This window comes from Schistosoma haematobium, chromosome ZW, assembly GCF_000699445.3.
Source record: "Schistosoma haematobium chromosome ZW, whole genome shotgun sequence".
NCBI classification, from domain to species: Eukaryota; Metazoa; Platyhelminthes; class Trematoda; order Strigeidida; family Schistosomatidae; genus Schistosoma; species Schistosoma haematobium.
In genome coordinates this window covers 39,570,860-39,586,476 of record NC_067195.1, presented here as the reverse complement: position 1 = coordinate 39,586,476, position 15,617 = coordinate 39,570,860, and the positions used below count along the sequence as shown (strand labels likewise).

Genomic DNA, 15,617 nt, shown 5'->3' with positions numbered 1-15,617 from the left:
AAAAATCAAGGAATTACTATTTTACAGTCAATAACTGGATCTAACGTCCTTTATATGATCCAGGAAGATACATCACCCTAAGGTTACTATTAGCTACTTATGGGTTTGTAGAAATACTTACTGATGGATTTTGCGTTCTTCAAACAATCCAGTAATAATCGTAACCGATTAAATATTTCTCTACCATTTTAAGCTTATAAGATGTACAACAAACCACAATAGTAGAATAATAGCTAAATAATGATTAAGATGTATTACCTTGTGTTATATATTGACCAGAACACAGGAAAATATATTTATCACAGCTACATACGAGTGGTTTCTATGGTTTGACCTTTGAAAAATGACCTGGAGTAGCGATTATCCTAAAACACCTTATAGCTAAAGCTTCACTGTCAGACATGTAACCTACCTACCACTTATTCTGTACATTTAAGATACGATTATATCAAGTTACATTGCATCTAATTACATATATGTGTTTTGTGCATAATTACTGAGACGATATGAGATCTATGTAAATCAATGATGAAAGTCAATGCAAAGTCAGTGATTTCAATGAAAGATAAATTCATTGGATACCAAGGCTAAATCTCTTCCACCACTAAATATATAACGAATATGTTCTTCAAATCCATTTTAGACACATATTTTCATCAACCGAAGTTCTAACGACTTGGAAATTTCGGTCTCCTTTGTTTAATAAAAAGCGTTTTGTCGTCAAATCCTCACTTTGGTAAATATCACCTGACGTTTTTTGTTTTCGAGGTTTCATAGTAATCCAAAATTTATTTCGTTAATACATCACACATTTCACATAGATTATGTCTTATTAAAATCTGCAGAGAAAATTAACTAACTAAAATCTTCAGAATGATAGCAAGTACTACCGTTTATGGAATGACTTACTCCTATCACTTGATAATCATAATTTTCAACAATTATAGGTTTATCTAATTTCAGTTGCCGTAGATTACCGCAGTAGGATGATGATATATTAACGCAATCCCGGACCAAACCAGAAAACACTTGATCTGCTGTACACGTTACGCTACGATTGTTGGTCGATGAACAGCTATTGGTTTCAAAATTGTACATACCACCAGTGCATTGAACGCGTAAAAGCTGAAATAATAGACAAACAAAGTATGTCTGACCATAATTATCCTAACTGTATTAATTATTTAAAGTGGCAGGAACAATATAGATAATTTCCTAACTCTGTTAACTCAATCCAGATTAATTATTGTTTAATATATTGAAATGTAAATGTTAAGACTGTAAATGGGTGTTGAATGATGAATGTAGCCAACCAATCTTCTGATATTTGACAAGATGCACCTTAATTAATCTGTCATTCAACGATTTCCATACCTTACCTAGTTTCGGTTTATCGAAATTGGTCTTTGTGACTATAAATAGGTAGCTAGTACCGGGGAAAATGAATAACCATACATTTCTGTCTACTATGACGGCTTTGCTTAGGTAGAGTAAAACTGGAATTAAATTAACAGCTGAATCTTTTATTTCGCTTATTACTGTGATAGACTTTTTACCGAAATCAACCATCACGAATTCGGCTGCGAATCAAGTCCTTGTTAAACTTAATTTATGATCTTTACCTACGTCTCGAAAAGTGTGCTTATTGCCATCACTCAAGCGATTTTGTTCTTCAGTTAGCCAGGTAAATGTAGAAAATCTGAATCACTAGTTTATTTCAACTAACTAACCTCGTGGATTACTTTCCATTTTCAACTGTCCATAGATCACTGGTAATGTAACAAACAAGTGTTGGTTTCAAAAGATAAGCTCAGGTTGAATAGTTCAGTATGTACAGATAACGTTTTGGGGTGTGAAACAATGTAGTTTGGCATATCAGGTACATAAAGTTCTCGTCTACAAAGTCATTCAGTAACTAAATCTACACTTCTATGTGGTTCATCATTTATAAAATAGGTCAAGGCTGAAGGAAACATCCAACGGAAGAATGACTTTGAATGATATTTGTTTATGTTATATTTGATGTTTATTTTGCATGACAACGTTTTACTCATTATCTGAAGACCCTAAATTAACAAATAGTTTAAATTTGTACCAAATGATCAATCAATCAAATAGTATAAATACGCGGTCATTGGTACTGGTCAACCTTTGTCGTACTAATGACTATTATTCTACTAATATCGTATTTATTGAACAATGAAGATATCTCAGTGCATCTATTAATCGAATCTTAAAAAAGGAAATTAAACTTATTTTCATCTCAGTAGACTCCTCATGTGACAGGTGATCAGCCATTAGTGAATCTTACCAAGAAGATATTTGTTTGTGGCTGAATTGAAATAAATACAACTTACATAAAAGGTGACATCAGTTAATAGAAGTGCATGTATTTGAATTGTACTGATTGTTCCATCATAGCGAGCTTGTGAACCAGTGATGATTAACTTGTTTGTGTTATAATTTATCATTGTATCTTTCATACGTTTTGGAGGCAGTCCTATCCAATCATAATTTGGTTCTGAAGAATAAAAAACAAAGTAACTGCGCCGAAAAAAAGAAACAACAGTGGTATATCAAGTTAATAAACTCAAATTTACAATAAATAAAGATTAACAGAATTAGATTACACCGTACCAAAGCTCTGTAACTACATATTATAACAGTCTGGAACGAATCAGGAAATTCAGTTGTATAAATAAGTTATGAAATAAACAAATACTTGTGCTTAAGCTGGTTTGTTATCGTGGTTAATAGTGTGACATCACTTTAGTCAATCAACAGTAGGTTCTATATCTTCATTATACGTATGTGTAACAGCATCTATCAGCCTCATATATTAGTAAATTTCAAGAAATCTCTGTTAAATTGCATCACCTCTAATTCTGAATTAAAATTATTCATATTCTTAACGACTGGGAAAAAAACAAATGTTAGGTACATGAGTTATACTTGAAAGTTTATTGATTTGAAAAATACAACAAACATAAGTTATAATGAAACGAAACAATTTATCCAATTTAATATAAGACACTAAAATATCTCCTTGTCAACAGCTCACGTATCAAACAATTCACTATGACGTATGGTCACTTAGTTTAGTGTTTGCATTACAGTAGTGAATATATATTAATATTGTCTACCATCTAATAACCAGTCGTTGCCATTGCCACAGTAACGTTCATTCAATCAAAAACATCTTTAATTAAAGTAATAACTTGCTTCATTACTCAGCATGGCTTGAAAAATATCATTTTGATGTAATATACGATGTTTTTAACAATATTCTTCTCTGAATTGAATATCTATTATTGTTAATATGTGGTATTTTTATTTCTAGCAATCAACAATCAAAAATCGAGTTGTTTGATCGAATACTGAACTAGTAATACTGAGATAAAAACTATTCGTGGTTTTGTAAGTAGCATTTATTAAAAATGTTATATCCACTGGAAACGACAATGTATAGTTGTGGTATGTGCTATTGATGTCGACAGATATAAGTAGTATGCATCATCAGTCGAAAGTGAAATACTTGGCAGTAGAAGGTTAAGAAGAACAAAGAAAAGAGAACGAGAACAGTGAATGATCGTTGTGGAAACAAATAAACAATCAAGTCTGTGACTATTGATTGACATTTTGCAAATGAATTATTTATTGTATGGTTATCAGATTTTACTAAGATATTCTGTAATTTTGTTTCGGAATACGTTTCGTTGTCCCCACTGGTGTTCGCGCTCACTACATAGTTTTCAACAGCTATTTCTCAGTATTTTAAGGCCGTTGGAAAAAAGGATTTGAAAACCAGGTAGAAGATCCATTTTTAAGCTTTTCTCAACTTTAATGTCCTATCCTGCTACTCTGATTATTTTCTACATCAGAAGTAAATCAATCAAAGCGTTCCCGTGCAAATCATTATAGTTATTGAGTTACTGGACGCTGTATTCTGAATACTTGGATCAGACTGTATATCTTTGTGAATCTCATATCTACTACAATGTGCTTCCTCTGAATCAGGTCATAAGACATTTTATTTCACAAAATTAATTCCTGATGTACTACCGAACAAAATGAGCAGTTGAACACCATCGATATTAATCTATAGTTTTTCATGACGAGAAAAATGATCTTATTTCATCTGATTAGAGCTAACATTACTGGGAGGACTAACTCATTTACAAGAACGTGATATAAAAAACAAATTAGTCTAGTCAACTGACTTGGATAAGACTGTAATCCAGTGTTAATGTCACTTCACTCTGCTTAATATAAATTACAGACAGGGGCGAAAAATGACAAACAAATACACTTGCTGACAAGTTACAACTTTGTTGACTGTATAATTCCTAAATGAAACTCCGTTAATATTGTATTTGGGTGGTCAGAAAATCATAAAGGTGTGAAAAATGTCACATATGTAGAATGTAATGTGTATGACATAAGAGTTATGTCTCACTCAATTTTTATACGCTGAAGAGATATATACTTGTTTTTACTCTCAACTCAGAAGGCCATTTTTGTAATAATTCAAATACTTTAAAGTAATGGTCTGTTTCCTGGATTTCTGTTGTCTAATGATGACTTACTATTTACTAAAATAGTCAAGTAAAATGTATAGCGTTCATTGTAGATTATGTAATCTTAACGAAGTTGTTTCAGCCAGATGACCCATTTGACCAGGAAGAGGACAAGCAATATAGATTTACTAATTTTTAAATACTCGTTGTTTTCGTTCTAAATGTGACCAGAATGGTTATTTTGAAAACATTAACTCAAGAAGTACTATTTTATTAAACCTATAAATTTTGACTTCAACAATACAGTAGGTATAGAGATATATCGTTGTCAAAATAATTTTAAAACAAGCGCAGTCAGATGAATTTCTTAGAAGTTGGAGTTATCTAGCAAACTGGGGTTTTAAGAGGAAACTGTATTCATTCATGTAGTTTATAGCATGTGGTTGAATAGTTGAGAAAGTTATTGGCTCAAGGTTTTAGATATGTAATGATGACTAGCGTAGAGAAGTGGGTCGAATGACCAAATTACGGTTTGCATATCGTCTATTATCACGCTTAAATCGTTAGTCTAGTTCATCCACAAGTGAAATAGAAGATTTAATAAGCTGTATAGTAAATTATAATAAATCAGCTAATCAAATAGGATGGGTTTTGCTGATCGTAATTCATGAAGAATTTACTCATTGCATTTCTGTATATTATCAAAATAAGTTAAAAAGTCTCTGTTTATGATAAAATACATGATTGTTGAAGGTTGGGTCAGGCCCAATGTAAATAAATTAGAGAGGTCTTAAATTTGTAGAAACTGTTAAACCTCATGTTGTTAAGTGGTAAACTTCATAATGAATTATGAGAATAATTTGTTTAAATTAAAACACGTAAGCATAAATATGAATAATTTATGATTGTAAGTTTTGAGCTTCATTTCAAAGCAGACATGATACCAAGCAGCTTCTAGCCAGATAAATTCTTCAGACTACTTACTATCATGATCAACACTGTTTTTGAAATAGAATAATTTTAAAAACTCATCGGTTTTCATAAAAATAACTAGAAATTCCATTCATTTCCTGGTGAGACATTTGAAAGACGATAAAGTGACCTTGAAAGTGTCAAGCTAATAACTAGGACCAAACGAGGGTTATAAATCAGTGTGAGGAATTAGAATTATGATTCACAGTTTGTGGTTAAGATTAGGACATCAGCTATAATGTCAAAACTCGGTATAATCAAATGGATGAGAGAATTCCACGCCTAAATCCGAGACCTATTGTCTTATACCTTATAGGTTCGTCCGTAATTTATAGTCTCGCCGATCCTCTTCACAAAACAAATGAATTCAGATTATTTAAATGCGATAATTATTATTGCTTTACTGAAAACTACCAACTTTTAAACCTCTCAAATAATCTTCAGTTGTTTAAATAACTCATCTAATAAACAACATTCTTATTTGTTGATAGCAATTTAAGATATTTATGTAATAAAATGCACTTGATTTGTATCTTTTCTCACTTAACTCACAATCAACTATCTGGATCGTGAAATTTGTGTCACTTCATAAGGATTAGAAAATTCATCAAAAATTAATTTATCAACCTTTTTCCATTTTGATTGTTTTAAGAATGTGATATGTCTGTAAATGACTATCATTTATCATGATACCTGAGTGTTTCTCAATAAGGATTTTAGAAAGTGTTTCACAGTAGATATACCCAAAGTGTTGTTTACCGCCTTTTAGTTATTATAACTGCGTCAGTTATTGAATGACCAGTGAATTATACAGATCATGTTGAGTTGTAACATTAAGTTGTTCTAAAAAATAAATGACAAATCTTTATGCTCCAATATAGCATCCAAGTTCCTTTATTTTATCATATATAAATTAAATTTTCAAGTAAACTTTTCTAGTGAAGCATCATACCTGGTAATGAGATTGCATCTTGCCAATCGTTCGCAAACGACACAGCCCCTTGTATATGACTTCCTTTATTGCAATTCAGTTGACAGGTGAATACAGATCCACTCATGACAAGTAGTGGGCATTTAAGCGTAATATCAGCCGGAGTTATCAGTTCATAAATCATTAATGCTAAACTTGCTGAGCCAGTCTAAAATATGAAAGATTTGTAGTAAGTCCAATTTTTCTAATTAAGCAATTATGAGCATAATCAGACTTTCATAAGATATATGATATATTCAGAGACAAATATAAGTATTAACTTTGTGTCGAAACTAGATCTTTCTCTATAGGGCATCCTGAAGTATTGGTAACAAAAAAATAGGAAATTCATCTACATATAGATTTTGTCAGTTAGAACCGAAATACAAATGAGACTAAATTAGGAAAACTCTTTTGCTGGGGAAAAAACTCGAAAAAGGATTCATTAATATTAAAATAATCTCTAAGAGAATAGATATCTTAATACAATTATCATGAAATAAGTAACAAGGCATAAATTGTAATGGTTTAATTTAAACCATCTTTCAAAAAAGAGAAATTCAAATGAGAATATGGTTTGAAACAACAATTAGAGAATTAGAAGGGGTTTTGTGGAGATTGTAGTAATTTCAACAGTTGAGATCATGAGTCAATTGAAACTAGACCACCATGGAAAACCTGGAAGCACTGGACGGCCGTTTCATCTGATACTAATCAACATATGCTCACTAGTGACTGGCTTCAAGAGATATATCCTGGAGTTCTAGTGAGAAGCAATGGCCAGTGGAGTTCAACCGGGTCTGTTGTCAGGTAGTAACTCACTGATGACAATGGTGGATGTGTCGCTCAATTTCGTGGATTAGTTGAAGTTAGACATCAACACCGTTGGATGCCGGCTCAGTGATCTAATTGGTTAAGCGCCTGGCGCGAGACTGATAGGTCCTGGGTTCGAATCCCTCGAGGCGGGATCGTGGATGCACACTACTGAGGAGTCCCACAATGAGACGAAACGGCCGTCCAGTGTTCCCAGGTTTTCCATGGTGGTCTAGCTTTAATTGACTCATGATCTCAACTGTTGAAATTAAAGAATTATTGGAAGCAGACTAGAAATGGACTACCATAAAACCTAGTTGAACATAGAACACATATGACAGTGATAACTCTTAATTATTTGATGACTGTGATTGATATAAGACTACTTATATGAATAAATATTGTTAGGAAAACCACTAAAAATCGTGAAATGATCATAGTTTTAGTTCGCAGCTCACTCTCGAGCGTATTTGGAATCTAAAACTATAGGGTTATAAGTTGACAAGAATCTTTCTGTTGAACCGTTTGTTCAAAATCCAATAGCCTTAATTTTCCAACATTAAAGAATTATATTGAGTTGTGTAATTCGGCTCTTTTATTTTGTTCGGTATTTGACTAAGAACATAAATAACATAACTATAACGTGATAACTACTCTTCATTTCATACAAATATATTCAGTTTATGCTTTGTTCTTTATAATGTTTCAATAGTAGAAAATGTGGTGGACTTCAATATAGAAAAGACGAAGGATTGAATTCGATATAAAAGCTGGTACAGCTGATACAGTTAATCAGAAGTTTCATTTTCAACCGAACTATTAACTGAGAAGAATTAAAGGTTTGGTTGTATTTACTTATCCTTAAGGAGATTCTAAATTTGAAAATCATTGATAACATAATTTTGAAAATCTTTTGATACGTTTTGTGGGTTAACATCATTATATTTTGTACCTGGATTATCAAATTACATCTGCGAACATTTACAATATAATTAGATACACTTACAATTGTACCATCTTGATTTCTCGCCCTCAGCGTTGGCCAAACAGGACCTGGTGCATTGTAGCTTATTACTAGTGGTATAGTAATATCTGAGATGTTTTCTGTAGTTTGTAGTGAATCGCCATAATCGAATTCATAACCTTTGACACCAGGTAAAACTTTAAATTCTGTTGGTATTACAAAATTTATTGAGATTGTGTCTCCAACTTGTTTAACTGTCAAATCTGTTGTTGTAATCTATGGGAAGGTATTTAAATCGTTATTAAAAAAGAAATATATGTTAACTGACTAAAATAATAACGACATACAGTGTTTGTCCGTTTACTTTACTCAGCTCTGTTTTTTCACCTTTTGATGTTTTACAGTGTTTAACTCGAGATCTATTCTATGTTCTACAAAATGTTAACTAGCAACCTTACGTCATATATTTTTAAGTCACCTAGAACGTAACACAAATCCATTCATTTTTGTAAATTACTTCACAAGCAAGTTATTCATATCGTTTTTAGTTCTTGCAGGTTTGTTCAACAGTTAAAAGAGCTTTTATCTTGAAAACTATGTTACTGAATATGTAGATTTAATAAATTTCAAAATAGTTCCTTCATAAGGCCTGTTTATACGCAAGGCATCTGTCAATACACAAAGAAATAAAGATGGATTTTATAGGAACGTTTGTATGCGATTAGTGAGTTATAATATGAAAATGACAGCCTGTATTTTTAACTACTTTTGTCATACTATTATTCACTGTCCATGTGAAAATATCTAATCATAATCGAATAGATTAAACGATCATTCATACTAGAAAACAGTCATATACTGCGAGCTAAATCTCAGTGAAGTTGACTCGCTTAACACTTGACTATTCATATCATAAAACAGTTTTTCTTGTATACCACCAACAGGATAAGAGTTAGTCTAGTATTGCCAACATTTTAGGCTAGTCATAATGTATATTGCATAACAATATAATGCACTGCATGGACTGAAGTGCCCCAACTTAGTCCACAGAAAGCCAGAACATATGTCGAGAATGGCAATTACATCACTCGACTAAGTTTGATCTGCGCTTATCCTTGGTACTATACTATCAATCGCTAAATAGTGCGCACGTGCGTATGTACGTAATTAATCCAGCCCTACAAACGTTTGCAATAAAAGGGTTGCAAAGTAGCCTTGTCATGTGCTACTTATATCGACATAAGTAGTATATGACGTTAGTCAGCAAAAGAACGTCTGGCAGCAGAGAGACAAGAGGATCGGACAGTAAAGAATGGAAACATAATGCTATTTGTATGGAAATGAAAGAACAATGATGTCTGAGTCATTTTAAGACAAGTGATGGATATTTTTGCAAATTAAGCATTTACTATATGGTTCTCAGATTTTATTGAGATGCTCTTTAATTTTGTCGTCGAAATCATTCGATCGTCCTCACTGGTGTTCTTGTTCACTACAGCCTCATTTGCTCGGTGTTTAACTTTAAAGCAGAATAAACAATATTCTGTTCCCATACTTTCAGAGTCATTTTGTGTTGACTCATCATTTATCCACCTAATGAACTAATGATCAAAATTCCAGGCCCTTATTTTTAAACGGAATCTGGGTTTACTCAGTTCATAAATTATTTTTGTAAACCAGATATTTTTCGATCTGAATCTTCATCATCTACTATCAAGGGCCTATGAGATGTCTCACTGAATCCATTGTTTTTTAGTTACAAGCCCAGTATGAATTTCCCGAACCCTTCAGCTCAGTAAAGAGTAGACACTTACTTTAGTAATTGAACAAATGTATTTTTCTCTCATATGATCACCACATTTGTGTATTCCTATGTATTTTTAGTCATCTATCTTATTAAAACTGCACAATTTTTCATTACCGTTTCATCCGAAAATATCCACCAACGATGTCAGCTTAAAGAACTCTCGCATCATTTAGGTTATATGCTAATACTTATTCGTATTTCTGCATTACTTAAATAGAACTTTTTAAACTGAGATCTTTCATAAGGTAGACTATGGTGACCTTACAAGACCAAAATAAATTATCATCATAATTTTCCGATAGACTATTGCGCTCCAACAGTCTCAGTAAAAAAAATGGACACATATTAGTAGGTTAACAGATTCCTAGTATGTTTTCATTGATTTTTTGGTCAAACAAATGTCATATGTAATACTATTCTCACGTCTTTTTACTATGAAACCCATGATGGTTACTTCAAGTTTGACATTTACTCAGACTTATAAATTCAATGTTGCTACACAACATACCTAATTTTAAAAAGGTCAAGGTTAAACTTGTTTCTATTGGTTACACTTACCACAAATGGACCTATATAAACATTTGATTCTGTCCTATAGACAGTTACCGTTTCTGAATACAAGCAACTTGAATTGTATAATTCTGTATCTGGTGGTAAATTATTTCCACAGAAACAAAACGAGTCATTTGATATAGCTGACCATGTAAAACTGTTCTTTTTACAAAGTGTTATACAATCTGAAGGATCTGTAACAATCTAGTTGTGTACATATTGTATAAAAAGATAAAACGAGAAAGAAGTTAAAATGTATGATGTAATTAAATGTGTTATGTATTTTTCTGTAATATAAATCATAACATCATATTTCATATTAGAGTAATAAAAGAAAAAAATACAAATATCATAACAGTTTTAACTGTTATAGGGAGAGTATTCTAGATTACTTTGGTCATTTACAAGTAAATATTAACTGAGTATAATCTTAACTTTCTATTGGTCTTCTCACATAACTCTGTTATGAATCTCTTTACAAGATTAAATTTCTACGCTAGTAATTGTCAGTATCCTATCTTATTTTGGATGAAAGCTATAATGTTTATTATTTCTAAACTAACTGAAAACTTTTCTGGAAAATGAACATTTGGTTAACATGCATAAAAACTAGTTAGAGTGTATAAATTTCAATAGTTGAGATCATGAATCAGTTGAAGCTAGACCACCATAGAAAACCTGGAAGCATTGGAGTTTTAGTGAGAAGCAGTGACCAGTGGAGTTCAACCGGGTCTGTTGTCAGGTAGTAACTCACTCAAGAGAATGATGGATATGTCGCTCAATTTCGTGGATTAGTTGAAGTTAGACGTTAACACCGTTGGATGCCGGCTCAGTGGTCTGGTGGTTAACTATTGAAATTACAATATCCACAAAATCACTTCTGATAGACTGGATATCTACAGTGACATTGAAGTCGAGTTTGCTTTTCCCTTGTAGAATCTGACGAATTCTAAATTATACTTGAAATGTGTTATCTTTTTGGAAGATAATTTTGTACATAATTTTGTTGAGAAATGGTTTAAATTGAGCTGTGAATGAGCGAAACTCTTCAAATTTAATGGGAATCAGCGCTTCAATTTACAGCCAATGTTATGATTAAGCTTACGGGAATTGTGTTTTATGGCAAAAATTTTCTTATAATTTCTTCTTAATAGGTGTGTTAGAGGAATAAGGTTCCATAATACCATCTGAGTTCATGACCCTGTAATCTTTTATTGATATAGCAATATTCCATATTAAATCACTTGTCTATAGATTTTATCTAGCAAAAACAACTAGAAACTCATCTTTCTATGCACTTATAGTGACAAAGCCTGGCCACAGTCGCTACGTAAAACTGAATTCCAGTTAATACCATACCTAAGACTAAATGCCAAACAAACTCACTCTGATTTATTTCAATAGTCTTTCAATAACCGATACTTTATGTTCTTTTTATATTAAATTTTTACCTTGTAAATGCAATTTTACTCATAGTGAAGGAATGAGTGAAAAACAGTTTCATAGGAATGCATGACACTTTACTCCCTTAAAATCTAAAAAGGAGAAGACTCAACCTTTTCCCTTGACTTTCCAAACCCTACTAACTTTTTGAATTTCAATCTTAAAATACGCCATAAACTTTTGCGAATAATCACTTTTCTTTGTATTGTCCTGAAACGAAGTTGGTCGGATCAGCAGACCACCTTGATGATTCAAAATAAAGTTCTAACTAAGCTTTACCTATGGTCAGTATATATATATATATATATATATATATATATATTGTTGTACAGCCACCACTAAAATAATGTACATTTATTTGTAAAATAAAAGGATTAGTGTTTTGGCTTTTTGGGTTTAAGTAAAATATAAACCTCCTGAAATTAATTGACACTTAGTATTTAATCAACGTGAAAAGCTACAATCATCTACAAGCAAGTTAGATTTGTAACCATAACCTCATCAGATAAAGTATCTCATACTTAATGAAGTTCAGAATAATATTGACCAATTTAAAGAGTAATGAATAAAGACTAACAATTCTCATCAGACATTAGTCAGCTGGAAAAAAACCTACTAGTCTATTATCTAAACTTACTGTTTCAGAATCGTAAAATCCCGGAGAAAAATCAAAATATCGAGTTTCCTGACGTTCCAAATAATAAACAGGATCTAGTATAGCACATTCTAATTATCAACAGTTTTCAGATATTTATCTTAGATAATTTCTTACCTGTCTCAAATATCCAATTTCTACTCAAAATTGTCTATGATCGAAATTTAAGAAGGGAAAATTAAAAAAATATTTGGTTATTTTTCAAGCAGAATAATTTGTGACAATCAACTGTTTCAAAAACTTTCAGCTTTGTAGTTATGATACATTAAATAAAATATTTGTCAACCAGTAAACGGCAAACGACTAATCTACACTGTATTTCTTCCCTGTAAGGTAGGCACTAGTTTAGATTGTAAAAGAGCATATTAAATATAAACATTTTGTTGAATTTGAAGTGGCTTCCGTGTAAATAGGTGGATTAATGATAGTTTCTATCACCAACCGGATTTATTAAGAGGAACATAAACACTTTAATAGATAATAATTGCTTGGCAGATGGTGTACTTGCTCTGAAACCTGACAGTCACATTTAATGTGATGTCAGCCCGAGGATATACAGAACAGAGTAGTTTTGAACTGGAACAAAACGTTTACTTCGCAAAACTTTTTCAATTATCTTTTATGTGATTGTACTCTATGACTTAAATTATCCTGAACGTTAGAATATATTGTACCATTCTACATAATGGTGCGCATAATTTTAGTGTTTCAGTAGTTTAAGTTAGTTGCATTTTTATTAATGATGTATTCATCGTATTAGTAAGTTTCAAATCAACTGCTCTTATCAAATGTGATTTTGACCTAATAAGATTTACTGTACAAAAAGCGAAATGGATTTCCTATTGGCTATTTCAAACTGCGGGGAAGTGCAAAGTAATATATTATAAGAGCATAGATAGTAAATTTCAAGTGTTTTTTTTCTACAAATGACAAATAATAGTAGAGGAATGTTTCAATGGATGACATCCATGATTAGGCATTTTAATAACGCTCTAGATCATAATGATTAACACGATTTTGTAATTTACTGTTGATAGTCTATATTTTTATTGCCCAAATGAAATCCTTTTTGCATCCCTACCTAAGATATTAGATCTTTTTCTTATATTATAAATATGTCTACCATAAATAATACATATTTAAAACTTACAATTATACAATATAACCATAATACTGTGTTAATTCCCCTCGAAATATTCATATCCAAATAAATCTTTAGGTATTGAATGAGCCTCATCTTAAACCATGGGAATATATATATACGCCGTTTTTATTCTGTATGTTCTCCCTAATTCCCATAGCAACAGTAGAATAATATATACGAAAACTACGGTAAACATCGTTAAGTTATTTCTAGCCCAGCACTGGCTTTTAGTTCTCATTAGGTTGATGGATAACAAAGCGTACAATAGGTATTTAAAAAGATAAAAACAGAATTGGGCCACGAAAAATGAGAGCGAAGGGGCTGAATGTTAACTAAATAGTTATGGACAGTTGCATTTATTTGTTTTCTTAATAGTACATAATGAAGATGTTTTGTTTGCAAATTATAACCATATTTAAGATAATAATAATAATAGCAGAAGTAAATAAGAACAATAGCTTTAGAAATTGTTTTAAACTTTATACAATGCCAAACATGTAGTGAAACAATGTAGATTATTAAATTGTCTTTAAAAACTTTGTTCTATAATACGATTCATTCATTATGGCCGATCTGGTTATACCAAATTTCACAATTGTCCTTATACACGTTTTCCTTTTAAGTTAATTATGAAAAAAAACTATTTTGATTGTACGTATTAGCAAGATTATAAGTATCTGATAATTAGTAACAATCAAGGAGAATAAGCTTTTTTTCTATAAAGCTAGTTCTTCAAAGTTTTCGTTTCTGAATTCATTGCCACGTAGCTACTAATTACACAGTCAAGTCAACCAAATAAATACTGACCATAAACAGTTAATGATGATATTGTATTCAGATAACAATTATTTCGTGAATAAACTGAGAAATGAGGATGTATATTTCTGAAATCACTATAATTCCAATGGAATAGTTGCTTTATACACCTTGGTCTTAGTACTTTTTAAGGTGGTGCCAACTTATAATACGAAATATCTGAAAATCCGGGTACTCTTTATTTCTGTACTTATGTATGGTTTGCTCATGTAAATGAACATCAACGCGTTTCTCTAGATTATTCTCTTTTTTCTTTTGTTTAACTAAGATAAAATACGCCATGAAACACAGCACAACTATCGTTGTGCAACAGCTGTTTTAGTTTTTCTTGGTCTTACATTTGTCCAGTTGTTGCCACCCATTTTTGTATCACATAACATCGGTTTGTCATACCTTCTTTATCGGTAAAGTTTTTGTACAACCTGTGAATAGGATTTATGTAGATTGTTGGTTCTTTGTCCTTCCAGCTGTGTTGACTTCATGTCTGTTGTAGCTATTAGCACTGAGGTTGTTAGTTCAGAGAACTTCAGGGTTTCTATGTTCGTTTTTATTGGTTGGTTATGTTGTAGGTGGCAGGATCTAATATGTCTATGTAGCCATTCCATTGTTATGTATGACTGAGTAGTCTGCTATCAAGAACTTGTGTCCTTCTGTTTCTGAGGAATCCTGAGTTGTAAGATGATTATTTCTTAGGTGTCTGTTCATCTCTTTTTTTGCTACGAATATTCGACTGAACTTTATGTTTGTGCATACGTATATTTGCGTTCGTTGGTCAATTATTTTCTGCTTGTACTCTCCTCCATTATTTGGTTTAATCTTAGTCGGGTGTTCTGCACAATTCGATGGTGATTGGTCTTTGAATACCTCAAAGTCCAGCCTTAGCTGTCTTAGCTAACATTTTTTGTGGGCTTTTCGTGAAGTGATTTTATCTTCTGTGATCTTTTCGACAATATTGATCGTCAAG

At 31.8% G+C, this 15,617-nt stretch overlaps 1 protein-coding gene across 1 annotated transcript in view; it reads right to left on the bottom strand.

The window, feature by feature from the left end:
- The window catches only part of PKD1L2 (polycystic kidney disease 1-like 2), a gene marked incomplete at both ends in the record, with an annotated part of 77,696 nt that extends 63,802 nt beyond the window's left edge, over positions 1-13,894 (bottom strand). The window contains 4 exons of the mRNA XM_051218745.1: positions 910-1,167; positions 2,358-2,521; positions 6,442-6,628; positions 13,844-13,894. Of these exons, the coding sequence (XP_051071393.1) occupies positions 910-1,167; positions 2,358-2,521; positions 6,442-6,628; positions 13,844-13,894 (660 nt within the window). The remainder of the gene's footprint in view (positions 1-909; positions 1,168-2,357; positions 2,522-6,441; positions 6,629-13,843) is intronic.
- Positions 13,895-15,617: the final 1,723 nt, after the last annotated feature.